The sequence below is a fragment of the Melozone crissalis genome, unplaced genomic scaffold (assembly GCF_028551555.1).
Source record: "Melozone crissalis strain CALT ecotype California unplaced genomic scaffold, PUWL_Pcris_2 ptg000045l_1, whole genome shotgun sequence".
Taxonomy (NCBI): domain Eukaryota; kingdom Metazoa; phylum Chordata; class Aves; order Passeriformes; family Passerellidae; genus Melozone; species Melozone crissalis.
Window position 1 is genome coordinate 23999700 of NW_026535823.1, and position 15372 is coordinate 24015071.

Sequence of the window (15372 nt, forward strand, 5' to 3'; positions counted from 1 at the left end):
GATCTTAAAGGTCTTTTCAAACCTGAACAATTCTGTGATTCTATAATATTTGCATAACAACTTTTGCATGATAATTTAACATAATAACTTTTTCTGAGGTTCATCTTACAAAGTGCAGCTCCATTTGCAATGTGAAAAAAGACTGCAACAGAACTTGTCTGTGCTAGTCCTAGTTCTGCAATACTTGCAGTGATCAGATAAGTCTCTTTTTGACTCTCTCCCACTGATACAGTTTGCTTCTCACTACTTATTTTCCTCTCAGGTACATTTTGAAGATTAATTAATATTTATAAAATGTTTTGAGTGAAATCTGCACATGAAAAATGCAACAGAAGTTGAAAATGTCATAATTACTGATGTTTATTATTTTTTAAAAAGGAAGACTCTATGGCAATCAATATCTGTGGAAATTTATGAACCATAAAAATAGAATGAGAACTCTAAAGGTACCACAGGACGTTCTGGCCTGAGGAAGAGAGCCTTGCAATGGCACAAGGAACATTGGGCAAGTTTTGTTGATAATACTGAGTATTGAAATATGTGCTGGATGAAGCACTTGTATTACAGAAGTATGATGGAATTCTTTTCAGTCTGCAAGTAATTAAGGATGAGGTTCATCATCATCATAAATCATATTCATAATTTTAAAACAGTAGGCTAAGATAACATATACTAAAGAACTCTAACAGATCTCTCATGAGGGATCTTAGTTGTAAGAAATCCTGGCCTGTCAGTGAAATTTCAGAAGATTCACTGCATTCTGCCAATGTTTAAGGAAAGAACATTGAATAAACAGAGCAATCAGGATGACCCAGCTTAGCTGGTTAACGTGACACCAGGCCCAAGTAGCACAGTACAAAAGCTGATTCTTAGCCAGGTTGTAAATAAGTCAATAATTGGCAATAATTTTAATTTTTATCAACACTGTCTTGTTGATAAGTTCAGTTTAATTTATTGATAAGAGTTTTAAATCTGTTTCCTCAGATTGGTGTAGGAATTATTTCCCAACCTATTTCCCAAAGCATTTGACTACCATTGTGACATTGTAACAAAGATCTTAGTGAAGTCTTGTGTCACTAAATATGGAGGCATTTCAGTGCTCTGGGCCAGTGTGGCTCCAGAGGCAGGACATGTGCTTTTGGGCTGTGATGCATAGAGGCACCTGCCTAATCAGGTGGGGATGTCTGTAGCCACCAGTAACTTGGATCTTTTCCCTGGCTACCTTCACTGTGTATTGCTGTGATCTGTTTTTTAGCCATTTGTGTTATTTTTCATTTTGCTTTACCTGAGTTATTCTAGTCTTTCTGTAAATGCCAAATATCCACTGATAGCATTTCTGAGTATCACAAAGGTTGTTTAGAGTGTAAATTACTGTGTATATAAAGCAACTAGACAGCGCAACAGTGGCTTAAAAGATTGGCATATTCATGTGAAGTTTTTGTAGCATAAGTGAGTGCAAAGCAATGAGCCTGAGAGCTGAGATCACTGTTCACACCTCTGGGACCAGGGAGATGTAGAGTAGAAAACTGTCCCTTAGGGACAACTGAGAAGTTATTGAATTTTTATCCTAGAGAAGAGATGACCTAGAGGAAATATGGTAGCTCTGCAAAATTATTTGGGTCACAAAAGAGTTAAATTTGGTTAGGGTTCTTCATGAGTCAGTGGGAAAGTTATAAGAGCAAAATGATCTTTCTTGGTCTTTTATCTTGCTGTAGGACCCAATGTTCTTCAAAAGCATGCAATAATCAGTCTTATGGGTCATCCTGAAACTAAGCATGAAGGAGTTGTTTGTTGAGAGTGGTTTCAAGAGTAATTTAGTCAGAGCAAAGAGAAAAAAGTGGAATGGGAAGAAAAAGAGCAGAGACACAGGCAGAAACAATTGTGCTATGCTTAACAAAAAACATGAAGAGAATGTTTGTCCATGGTGATACCGAAAAAGTTGGTGTTACAGCAGTGAGAGGGGATAATTAATTCTTGAATTTTGAGCATAGCAAAATAAAATGCAGGAAAATTTCTGCTCTGATTGAGGTGCAATAAAGGACAAGAAAGAACAGAGTTAGTGAAATAGGGGGAGAAAAGGACTATCAGGGCTTTACAGAAGACTAAATTCTTATTGTTTCTTTTCTAACAGTAGAACTGACAAATTGAGTTAGCACAAAATATAGATGTAGCAAAGTATCATTCTGAAAACAATTCAGTGCTGTTAGGAATTAGTCCATTGTTAAGTGTACTGAGAAGCTGGTTGGAAGCAGAGCATGACCTAATGGGTTTAGCATTACTTTTGCAGCTGTGTGAAATCATTCCAATAAATAAACAGCTCAGTGATGAAAGTGTGTTAGATTTTTAAGATTCTCCCAGTTAAAGAGGATGTGCCAAGTCATTGTTTTAACTGTGGAACATGTCCTTAAATGCTGTAAGGCAACCAGATCCTTTGGAAGCACCAAGATGATGCTGATTTTCACAATTTGATAGTGTGACCCCCAAATCCAACCCTTCTCATGTTTTCTGGGGTGATGGCATTGCAAAACGCTGCACAGAATGGCACAGACCTGTCCACTCTGCAGTGATGTCAGAGGAAGTATGGATGCATAACTAAAAGCAGGATTTCCTTAATTTTTACCTTAAAAATCCCTCTGGGACTGGTGCAGATTTTTAGTTTGACTGTAATACTGATGCTAGGAAACAGAATTACTGATGGGAGAGACCTGACTGGACCTGTCCCTGACACTTTGGTTTCTGAGAGATCATTATGTTTGGAATAATTCAGTGGGAATAATTTCACTATTGTAGGAGACTTTTCCACTGCTTTTGCTTAAGGTAAAAGTCCTGTGCAACAGACTGTGTATGCTGTGTACTGACAATATTTGGATCCAGGGATTTATGTAGTACACTATAAATCCCCGTTTTCAAGATTCAAAATAAATACATTTTCAGTGGTGAGTAGCCAGGCTCCCTGACCTATTTCTGCCTGAAGATTTCTTCTTTATCTGAGCAGACCCAAGCACAGAGTAACTCGTGGCAGGATTGCTGTGTGCCTGTGCTAATGAGGTGTTTGGGTTGAAGGTTTGGTGTATTCTGGCAGGCATAACCTTCCAGAGGTCTCTGGTTCTCACTGTTCCACCTTAAGTCAGCAGGGGCTGCCTGTGCCTCTTCTCTTTGAAAGTCAACACCTGGATGTTTCCTTCAGGCTTGTAGCTGCTCAGTTCAAGTCACAAGATTACACCTGTGCTAGCCTGTCTGGAGCTTTGTGATGCAGATGCAAAAACATCAGAGAAAGATTAGTACAACCAGCCATTGATTTATTATGCTCTAGAAAGGAAGGGATAAAGCAGGCTGGCATGACGCCCCAAGTCCAGCCTCCACCACGATTTCTCTTGTGCTGTCATACATCCACCAGCACTTATCTGCTCTGTTCACCTTCCTTTTGCTTTAGTTTCTCAAACTTCAGGAGTTTATTTTGGCAGGCATGCTCCTCACTGCTGCTGCTGCTGCTGCTGGAGCTTTCCTCTGAGCTTTTGGAGAGGATGTACTTGATTGCAATCGAGTCCTTCTTGTTCATTTGCAAGCAGAGGCAGGAGGATTCGCTCACCTTGAATGACTCCCCCCACATACTCTGGCACATGTCAGTCCCATTTGCATACATCTGTGTGTCAAATAAGAAATACCTCATTACATTTAAAGAAATTGAATTAGCAGCAGTTTGTATCAAATTCATCAACATTTATCACTTTTTAAAAATTGGTACCAGGATATAAAAACACTGTCTGGAGTAATTGACTGTCTTGTTGTGTGCTATGCTTCGTCTCTTCTGAGATGTCTGAAAATGTTACCCAGTACCACAACTGGCAAAAGTAATTTGCCTGTTTTGAGAGCAAGTGGTTACACAAAATGCAGGGATCAACAGCTGCCCTTTGTTTCCACCCTGGGGCTGACAGCCCAGCAGCTCTCTGGGGCTGACAGTTGAAGCTGTGTGTGAGAGCTTTTACAACTTGTAGCATGTCGGGACACTCTGACATGCCTTGAAATCGGAGTAGTGCTCAAAGTGCCAGATAGTGCTTTGAATACAGGAATCTTTTTATTTACAGGCCAGAGAGAGCCCAGTGGAGTCACAGCTCCGAGGGATCTCATTGTGCCTGCTGCAATGTACTTCATGGCCGGGCAGGACCTTGCAGGCAAAGAAAAGAGACATAATTTAACAACTGCTTGAAGAAAGTAAGTTTTTGTCAAGCTTCCAAGGTGCTTTTTCCAGTGGGACAATGGCCTTTCTGGCTCAAGAAACTGCAAATTGCAGCTTCTTGTACCCTTATCAAGTGAAACTGTTCTGTTCTTGCTACTATTGCATTTTTTAAGTCCTGTGTCATAGGACCTGTCAACCACACAACAAAGATACTGCTTGTTTGCTGAGGTCACATTGTGACAATGTTCTGCCTGCTCAGCTTGAGATTATCTGAAGAAATTAGCAACTTCTTCCCTGTGTTCCCATGTGCAAAAAATTATGTCGTCTTTTGCCTTTAAAAACTATCCTTTATGAAGAATACAAAGTCCATTTCAAACAGCCCCAAAGAGTCTGCATTCTGTAAACCAGCTTCTCAGCCAATACCATCTCTAGCCAGGGCTTGGGCCATGGATGCTGCAGGTGCTGGAGAAGGAGTATGGAGGTGGGATGATGCACTGGGAGCAGGGTCAGAAAAGGAAACCTCCTCCATTTAGTTCTTTCCTTGTGTTCTCAGGGCAGACAGATCTTAGCTCTTTCTTTCCTACTGTTCCTGTGATTTTAAGTAGCATTAGATATTTCCTTCCAGCTCCTGTGCAGTTCTGAATTTCTACCTGCTTTTAGCTAATCATCCCAGAAACTATTAAAGCCTGTCACATGGGTTTGTTTAGGTCTTTATGGAAGAGACCTCTCTACACCCTATACTTGTGTCCCACAGGTTCTGTAATGTGTTTGTACTTTTCTACTTGCTAAATTGATAATTTTATTTTTACCTTCCTCCTAATTCTGCTTAAAGATCACAGGATAATCAGAATGTTGCAGCAAACACATGGAGCACATAGCCTGTTTCCCCAACATATTCCTGAATTTCTGCAAAGGATTCTGGCTCTTCTTGGAAAATATCCTAGCCTGTGCATTAACACTGCTTGGGGAGCACCCAGCTGGGAGAATAATGACAAGGCTAAAACTGGCCATGGTCAGTTGCACATCCTAATATTCAGCTCTTGTTCTTTATTCAGCACTTGTCCCAAATGGGCCTTAGAACCACTTGCATACATCGCATGTAGGGCCGCTGATTGCTCCTCTGTGTGAAAGAAGGAACTGTCTACAGTGCTCTGATGTGTGAGAACCCTTCCATGAGCTGAGTCCAAACCAAGGCAGTCTAGTGTTTGTACATCATGTAATCTTCATATGGGAAATGTATGTTTTTTAGTTTCTCTGCAGAAATTTCATCCTTATGATTACTTACCATGCAAGCCTATTTGTGGTGAAAAACATGGGTATTTTAGGGTGTGGTTCCATTTAGTTAAGGAATAGCTGTGCCTGGTTTCAAGTGATAAGACCTTGGAATTTACTGCATGTTTTTCCCTGCAGATGGTATATTTTCTTTAAGAAATAAGTGCAAGGGAACTCAAGGTTAAAAACTATCTCTGAAACGGGGACAACTTGAACAAAGACTGCAGATTATTTATGGAGATTATAATTTTGTTTTTCCCTTCATCTGGAACTACTGATGATTTAGCACATCTGGGAAACTAAGCTGTAAGTTTCCACAGCCCGTTTGTTTTTGGCCACCTTCCTGAGTCTGCTGATTAGTGTCACTTTTGCAAGGCAGACAGCAATCCAGCATGAACTGGACTGTGTTTTCCACTTATATCAGTTTCTGAACTGACTTCTGGAAGTACATGCACTTGAATTGAATTCAAAATAATGAATCTGCAAGCCTTAATACCAATCCCTAAGCACTTCACCTAAATTTTGTTTACTTCTTCAATTTGGGCAGTTTTTCATGGACTCAGTGAAGTTCAACTGTTAAAAATATTCAAATACACCTTTGAACTGTATTATATTGCTCTGATGCTAAACTTACTTGAGTCACTAGAAAAATCCTACCTGACTCTGGAAAAGTCTGTAGACCAGGTTCCAGGCAGTCTTACTCCTTAAGTCATGTCAGTTCTCATTTTATACACTTTTGCTCATAAAATTAGTTATCCCAACCATTAAACATTCTCAGAAAGATGGGATGGAGAAGGACAAGGTAAAATAGAGAATAGGGCAAAGATACCCAATAGGCAAGAAAACTTCAAAAATTCCTCATTGGTTGGGGAATTCACATTCCAATTTAAAAAGACAGAGATGTGTAGAGCTCCATATTGTGTAAGGAACACTATGAATTGCATCTGAGTGTTTCTGTATGAACAAAGTTCATTTATCTTTTACTTTCTAAATCCCACTGGGTTAAAATATCTGTGTTTCTTGGACTTTTGTTTCCTGAGTGGAATGAATAGTGATTAATTAAATGTATATCTACCTACAGTGAGTGCTGTACATAAAAATGAATGTGTGAAAATTTGTATACTTAAAAATCTGATGTAGGAATGGCTTGAAACTGCTAAAGTAAAAGTAATTCACTGAGGGTATTTTACTCCCATATATTCAGGGAAAAGACCCCAGAACTCCTAATGCCATAGTTTCTGCTTCAGTTGATCAGGTTTTCTTACCTCATGGTATGGAATACATTTATCCTTACAGTGGTTTTCTCCATTTTTATCCCACTCCCAGTCTGTCAGCCAGTTACGAACACATATGGAATCATCTTTGCAGGCTTCATACCTTCATAGAGATTAGTGTGGAAGACAAAGTTACTTCTCTCACATTTTTCATTGGACTCAGATTCAACTCCAAGAGATGTCCAGGGGCTTTGTTAGTAACATGGTGTGATTACAGTGCAGCTTAGCAACAGATCTTCAAGCAATGTGCACATTATCTTAGCTTGACATGTTCATAAACTCTGAGCTGCCCAGGAAAACCTAAATTCTCATGAAAGCTAAACAGTTCACTCACTACCTTTTATACTGACAGACTTAGCAAAGGGCTCGTGTTGTGGGTGTTTTCTGCTTGTTTATCTGATGTTTCTGAGTGGAGGAAATCCTGGGAGAGAGAGAGGGAGTTTCATGAACGCTGCTGTTCAGTATCATAACAGAGCATAGGTCTGCTAAGGGTGAACTGTCACTTGAAGGAGATGTGGGGAAAGTTTGTATTTATGAATTAATATGGGACAATAAGAATGATGTTTGCCAGGCAGGGGAGTTGCTATGAGGAATGTGCACTGAAATAAGGAAATTCCACAAAAACCAAAATAATATAAGCTAATAGGCTGTCAGCCTCAGAATAACATTTTCAAAGAAATTAAAAAGAGAAAGAGATAAGAGTCCTCTAAAGCATAGGTTTAAAATCTTGAATTTTAAGTTATTTTAAATTTGTAAGTCGTAATGTAGAAAAAACCCTATAAATGGTCTGGAATGAATAGAGTTCTGGCTGGTCAATGTGATGAGAGATCTCATGACTTAGCATTATCCTACATAATTTCCTCCCTTCCACTTTTCTTTTATGCTGTACTTTTTGGCTCTTACCTTTCTTAAGGACTTTACTTAAGGACTTTACTTTCTGCAAGCCAGTTAACATCTTCTTAAATTTAGTCTCATTGACTTGTCGACCTATTCATACCAGTGACTGAGAGTGCCAAAATAATGAGGCACAGCTTCTAGGAAGTTCATATTTAGCATGGTATTCGTAATAGTGCCTTTGGATAGTTTTTCTGTTTGCCATTTTAATCTTCAGGGTCATGTTTCAAAACAGTTTTGATATCACGAGGGCTGCAGCCTTACATTTCTAAATGAAATATGTGGGTTGTCATGTGGTCACGAGAACTGGACACTGCAGTAGATTTGCAAATGCAGAAAGGTCAGAAGATGCATATCTGCAGTACCTTCACACTGGTTTTCTGGGCTTTTTGGAGGGAGAAAGAGCAATAACAGATGGAAGGTGACCAAGGCCTGAAGTAAACAGCTCTGAGTCAGAAGACATGTACTCTCAATGGGTTCACCCCTGAATCTGCTGTCAGAGATAGGGGCCCTGCTGGAAATAGAGGCTAAAATATGAGAAATTAATATTCATGGTATGCATCTGGTTTCCTCAGGAATATGAATAAAATATATTAATTAAAGTGTTTATATTTTTATTCACCATTATTTATTGACTTGTCAAGGTGAAATGTTTCCTAATCACGATTATTACCTGTGTTTTTTTCTATAAGCAGGTGACATGGCATAATTCCATTGTTAGGAGTTTTTCTTTATCCCAATGGAAGTAATTATGAAGTCAACTTTCTGAAAAGTCATGGTTTATGAAAAGTCTAATTTCTACATTCCAGAAACTGCTAAGTTGCTTATTTGAACATTAACTAAATGTGAGAAACATAAATACTTAAAAGACCCTCCCTGACCATATTAGTTCCCTATGTATAATGATCAGAATATTTTTATTTTAAAATAAGCCTTTTCCACTGTATTTTTTCTAATTAGCTCTTTCCCTTTTATAGGACACAGGGCCCTTCCACAGGTGAATGAGAAAGTGACTTGTACATTGGGCTCTTTCAAAAGCAATAGTTTAAGGACTAGTGAGAGCAAGGAGTCCTAAAACAATAGAAAGAAAAGGAAGGCCCCAAGCTACTCAGATGGATTTCTTTTAAATTAAGTCACTGCTCATTCAGAATACTCTGCACATTTCTGGCCACAAAGACATACACTATGCAGCAGGCACACTCACAGTATGTAGAGAAACTAGGTCACATCACCAGCAGGGCTACAGCATGCTAAAGGGCTCCAGTGAATAGAACATGAAAAAATGTTACTTTAAATCACCAGAAAGAGTGGGAATTCTGTCCAGGCTCTTTTCTAGCCTGAGGCCTTAAGCAGGGTGAGGGAATGGGTTTGACACTGGCATTAGGCAGGCACACAGAGCAGCATGCAGGGTAATGGGCCATCAGTACATTTTTGATTCAGGCCAGGCGTCTGTGACGCCAACAGGAGCCATAGATCATTGCTCAGGACTTGTTTAGAGCAGATCCTCTCTCTGCCAGAGACTCTACTGGAAAGGAATCAATTATCCTGGGCAGCAGCTCACAGTCACCCCACTGTTAAAAGTTAAAAGAACTGTTTACACCCCAGAAGTTGAAAATACTGTTTACCTGGAGGCTCTGGAAGTGCCCAGGGAACAAAATTGAGGATTTTGCAATGTAATATTGACCTGCATGATCTACAATTGACCTACAATGATCTACACTTTGGTATAAACCTCATATACAATAAAGCTGGCTTAAACTAGTTAATAGATGCAAACTAAACTTACAGCACACATTTTCTTCTATCTTTACACTTTCACTTGGTATAACAGTTTAGTAAAGACTTTTCATGCTGCTTATTTTGGGACACATTTGTTTTAGATAACAGTATTCTATCATTTTGCCTATTAGATCTCTTCTAGAGGTCACCGGCAATGCCAGTGCTTTAACACCCAAATGCAATATTTGGTAATTGGTTCTGAACTTTAAGATTCAGAGCACTGAGGGAAATTCAAGGTCTCAGTCTTTATATTCAAGGAGGTCAATAATCTGGATTCGGTTTAGAAGATTACAAAAAAATTAGCAAGGAAGACTGCACATGACAAATCTGTTCCTGAGGCACATGTAGTTTCCTGACACAGAAATAAAATTCATTCCTAGAGAAACCTCTAGGAAAGCTAAGAAATACATCAGCCTTTCAAACTCATTTCCATTACAAATCCAATCTATGCTTCTTGTTTCCTTCACTGGCACAAAGCAATGGAGACATATTTGAAGACAAATTCTACCAAAATTCTGCACTGCATGCATGATTTTGCCCTTGGAGGGAATGGAAATGGATCCACATGTCAATAATATTCAACTTGTGTAAACTGCGTTCTGTATTTTCTGTACTTTTAAGAAAAGCTCTTTTATAACATTTTTAGAGTAGTGTAATGGTTTTCCATGATTTTCAGAGTGGCCTAAGGGATCCAGACATTCACAGTCCATTATTTTCATGGAAAGCTAGCACTTATAATCTTATAGTGTGAACAGAGCATGGGGTGTTTGTGCTTCACACACACATCCAGACAAGTTCCTCCAGTGACTGGGCACAACATTCATAAGGTGCTGACTGAGTTTATGTGTCCCATGGTGATGTTTTTAAGATCCAACATCTCAAAACAGGGAGGGAAAGGAGAGAGAGGGAGGGAGAGATATATGCTGGATAAGTACCAGTGGAAAAATCTCAGTACCCTACATGGATATAATTCTCCTGCCCCAACACTAAGGACAGATGGGTGCTGGGTTGCCCTGCCATGTGCCTTGCACTCAAAACATAATGTGATTCTCTGATGCTGAGTTTTAGGAAACAAAATTCAATGCTATTATGCTGCTCATTGCTATTAATAATTTTGGCATTAGTTGGCTGCAATTGTCTCTGATATTCAGGCTTTTAGAAGAGATTTTAGAGAGTGTGATGATAGAAGGCATAAGGTCAAGGGTGAAAAATTAAGGAACGAAGCTAATTTGTAACAATAATTTGTTGAGATCCCACATGAGTTGATGTCTTTCCTGATTTTGTAGTGCATTTTATACATGCAAAACAAATGTATCATGTAATGATCAAGTATTCACACTGAAAATGCTCATTGTGTAAATAATATTTCACAGACATGGACTTCTCAAAGGGTGGGCAGGCCCTTGCTGCTGCCAGTGCCTGTCAGTGTGGCAGGAGCCCCTCTTTCACAATGCCACTGCACTGCATCCTCCCCCAGAGCAGGGCAGTGCTGTCCCCAGGTCACTAAACTCATCTTAGTGTCCCCATCCTGCATTCACAACCTGTGCCATTATTATTTTAGGGGCAGTAGCTAGGCAGAAGGAAAAGCAGAGACAACAAACAAGAAATTCAGAAGCGGAACAAGAGAAAAGGTGATTTAACACCACTGAATCATGGGCATATTAAAACTAAATAAAAATACTTTGATTAAAAAGCTGAACCTACCAGTCATCACAAAAGCTTTGACACAATGGAACAGCCTGGATAGCAGCAGTGTCATTGGGATGGGTCCAGTAAGCACCATCTGGAGAACACCGGTAAAAGCACTCGATTTTCTTTGTGAAATCTTCACAGCTGTGGTGGATGAGAAAAGCCACAAATAAGCCTGTTTCTGAGCATCAAGGCTACAGCCCGAGTTTTCTAGGCCTGCTTTGATGTGGATGCAATACAACGGATTAGGAGAAAAACACAGAAAAGCATCCTTTGGCCCTGTTAATGCCTAAGTTTGAAACTCATTCCTCTGGCATTGTGCACAGGCTGTGACTGTGCAATTACCACAGCCAGCTACAGCACAAATGTTTCCATGCATATTTCAGCCCTATTTGTGTAAGCTTTCTGTAAACTTTTGAGGCCTTGAGTTTTCCTGGCAACAATGATTCCAGACAATAATAAAATGTAGTTTAAAACTATAGTATAAAGCTTTGTCTGTGCTGTAGCCTGATGGTTTCACTAATCTTTAGATTTTTCCCACAGCCCAGCTGAATTTACTTAAAATCACATACTGTGATGCTCTCCTGGGAGGGGCAGGCAAGAGCTGTTACTTTTTCACATCTGTTTTTGCTTAATTGTTTTGTACTTCCATCCCTTTATTTCTATAACTTGCCATGTTTCACAGCTTTAACATCTAACAGGGTACTAAAAATCTTAATTAAGGAGACATTTTTCATGGTTACAAAACCCACAGGACTACAAGAATTTTATTCTAAATTTTCAGCCTTTTCCTTTCTGGACTCCTGTGCTTTTTTTTGGGTGAGATTTAGTAATCTAGTTGATGTGCTTTCTAAACAAAGGAAAAAGCCTGGTCTCTATTCATTACAGATCACTCTCACTGGTGGGTGATGGTTGGAGAGCTACAGAAGTGCAGGGTGGTTGTCACCTACTGGGTTTATGACTGGTTTGCATTGCAAGATCTGGCTCTATACTGAAAGCAAATTTGAAAAAACATAACCCTGTCTTGAAAGAATGGCAGAAATTGTGTAGACTTGGGGATTTGTGGGTTTGTGTGAGAAGAAGAGTCAGAGGTTGGTCAGGTATAGAGAAATGGTGATGGGAGCTAGGCTGGGTGACATAATCTCTAGGGTATCCTAATGTCCATCAGCAGCTGGTGGCTGCTCCAGCCCAGATCAGGGGAAGCAGGACACAGCAAACATCAAAGCTGACTTACGATTTACTGAGCTGCCCACATCTGTTCCAGTAGCTGTCGCCTACTTTAATTACCGGGGAACGAGCCAATTGCTCTGTGAAGTCTGCATAGCAACAGGAAACTGTTGGGAGTAAAACAAAGATCTTGCATTAAGAAGTGTTCCTTCTTAACACTGTATTCGGAAGGCACAAAATGTAAGATGAGTCTGGTTTGAACCATAATGTGATAAAGTCTCTGAGTAGTAACTAGAACATGTACTCAAGCTCCAATAATTTTGGATGTGAAAGTGGCAGTGTAAATGCCAGGTGAGGCAGACTGACATAAACAGTGCTTTGTCAAGTTGTGTCCAGACAGTCCCAAGAATTTTACCAGTATTCTGCCAGATGCCACATCCCGAGGGATACTAACTTTGAAAACTACCAATCAAAAAAAAAAAAAAATAGAGTTGAAGAATCTTACAATAGAATTTTGATTTCAAATTTTCCCATTTGGCGTCTGCTACAATTCATTCTTATACTTAATTGCAATAAACCAAAATAATCTTTGCTGTAAACATTTTTAAGCAGTTGGAACTACAAGAAAGGCAAACTGCATCAGAATTTTGAAAAGAAAATAAATGAAGTCAATAAGAGTTTTACAGCTGACTTTGTTAAGACCCAGAACCTTACTCTTGGTTTGCATGCCGCAAAATGCCAATGAAGGAGGCTTTTCAAATACAATGTATACTGCATCTTATATATTTTTGAGAAATTAGGGGAAATGCCAAAACAATTAGTGTGTACAATGCTGTACTTCTTGACCATATTTGGAAAAAATTAAACCATTCTTACATTTAGAGTACAGAGTGCACTCTTGCATCTTTGGCTCAGGACCTGGCTTCAGTTTTTGGGTGTCCCCCTCCAGACATCCATGTTTTTGGCAGGTGGATGATGTTATGACAGCAAGGAGGGTGATAGCAAACCTCAGCATTGTTCTTCAGCTCTTTTTCCTGTATGGACAGAAGTCTTTGTTTACATCTTTTATTTCTAGGAGAACCCATAACATTAAAAGGAAGGACTGCATTTAAAATACTACATATATGATCAAATAAAAATGCTCAGCAAAGATGCACACAGAAATACTAAGACACATTCTCTCTTCCTATTTGTTTATAACTGAACACTTAGCCTTCTGTTACATATTTCTGAGCTTTGGTGGTGATAAAAGTCATCAATAATTCAGGCTATGTATGAAAACATATTAAAATTTTCAGTATTTAAGAAAATTATTTTAAATTTCTTCCACTGAGCTGAATTATTTTTCAAACCTTCCAAGAGACATTTGTATGTTTCACTAGATTTGAAGAAAATATTGACAAGTTCTAAAACCTGAAGAGTTTTTTTGCACACTTGGAAATTATGTATTAAATACAACTGCAAGTGAGATAGTAGTGTTCACCACCTGAGCTGGATAAATTATATAGAATACTCACCTTTGTTGAAGTTATGCTAATTTATATTTAAGAATCTGACCAGTTATTTTCTGCCTCTTTTGTGGAGTTTGGTCAAAATGCAAGACAAAAACGCTTTGTCTTTATGACTAAAATGTCTCTAATACAGGCTGTACATTAGTCACCTATAAAGATAAATCTAGAATTTTTTACATAAATCAATGCATTATTCTTTGTACATATTATTAATTTAATCCTTCATTCTTTAGTTAAATATTCCTGTTAACTTTTTGGAACAATTTTGTCTGAATAAGCACTGCAGTTCTTCTATGTACCTAGACTTTTCAGATATAAAGAACAATTTATACAGAAGAAGAAAATTATCTCTTCAGTTTCTCAGTAATTTCTCACCTCTTTTGCTTTCCTTCTGAGTGATACTTCTCCCTGGAACAGGAACACTGTAAATTGCTTTTCCCATTTTCCACTTTATATACACACCATCTGGCATCAGTGCTCCAGAGTTTGTTTGCCCTGGAAGAGTTCCTTGACCCTTTGGAATGCTAACACAAATTTATCTCAAAAGCAGATGCAATGACCAGCACATAATGCCCTTTTATTGCTTGCAAACGTCGACATGATAAAGAAGAAAGTACAAACACGGGTTAGAATTAAAAAAACAATAGCTCTCCTATATTTCAAATGCCATTAACCCCTCCTGCCTGATTTTTCTGTGATTCCTTGTATTATTAATTATTAAATTAATTTCTACAACAGTTTCATGGAGCTCTCACCACAAATTCAGGCTTCAGTGAATTCAAGATATTAAATGCTTCTCATTTCAGCCTGACTGATTTAATTCTGACTAATGGCTTGCCTTGTTACACAGTAATTTTGCAACCTGCCCTGGAAGATAGTCCATGTTTCCTGATTTCCAGTTCTTTGCTCTCTCTTTATAAGATCCCTTCCAAACCTGCTGCTGTTCACCCTGGTTGCTCTATACCTGTCTCATATGTACCTTACAAACAGGCTCACAAGCACTACAAGAAATGGTTGATTGTACCGCTGACAGTGGCTCCTGATGGGATTTCATTGGGAAACCTGCTTTCTGCAAAGAGCATTTGCATCTAAACATAAGCCATTGGTGGTGATGATAAATGGTTGCACTCATTTTCACAGGTTGTCTTGCTGTACTGTAAAGAGCAACACCCCTCAGTACCTTGCAATTATTTATATGCATGAGGAAAGCAGCATCTGTTGGTTTTGTGTTTTAAATAGAACACTGATTTGTCAGATAATTCTCTGAGGCCATTATCTACTAACCTTTTCTTTTTTGAAAATACAAACCTTGGCACAGTAGAAGTGTGGTATGATTCTCAGTGTGCAAAGGCACATGCATGACAATAAAACAATCTCTACAAACTGTAAGCACTGACTCCTAGCTCTAGTAAATGCCTCAAGGTGAGTCTTGCTGGCCTAAAAAGAGCCTTTTCCAGATGAGTGGAAACTGAGCAATTTTCATGTTCCAGAATGAATTTAATTAAGGCAAATTTAGAGAATGAATATAATTAAGGCAAGTTTAAAAAGGCATAAAGTAACTATAGGAGAAAATTAAGTCAATCTAATGGCTTATTACCCATGCTTTCAC

The 15372-nt window shown here is 38.7% G+C and overlaps 1 protein-coding gene across 1 annotated transcript; it reads right to left on the reverse strand.

The window, feature by feature from the left end:
* Positions 1 to 3400: 3400 nt before the first annotated feature.
* On the reverse strand, positions 3401 to 14165 carry LOC128943318 (riboflavin-binding protein-like). Its single transcript, XM_054286216.1, has 6 exons — positions 14138 to 14165; positions 13129 to 13284; positions 12320 to 12419; positions 11101 to 11229; positions 6715 to 6826; positions 3401 to 3643 (listed from the first exon to the last, which is right to left on the reverse strand). The coding sequence occupies exons 2-6, from the start codon at positions 13265 to 13267 to the stop codon at positions 3401 to 3403; spliced, it is 723 nt and encodes a 240-aa protein (XP_054142191.1). The 5' UTR covers positions 13268 to 13284; positions 14138 to 14165.
* Positions 14166 to 15372: the final 1207 nt, after the last annotated feature.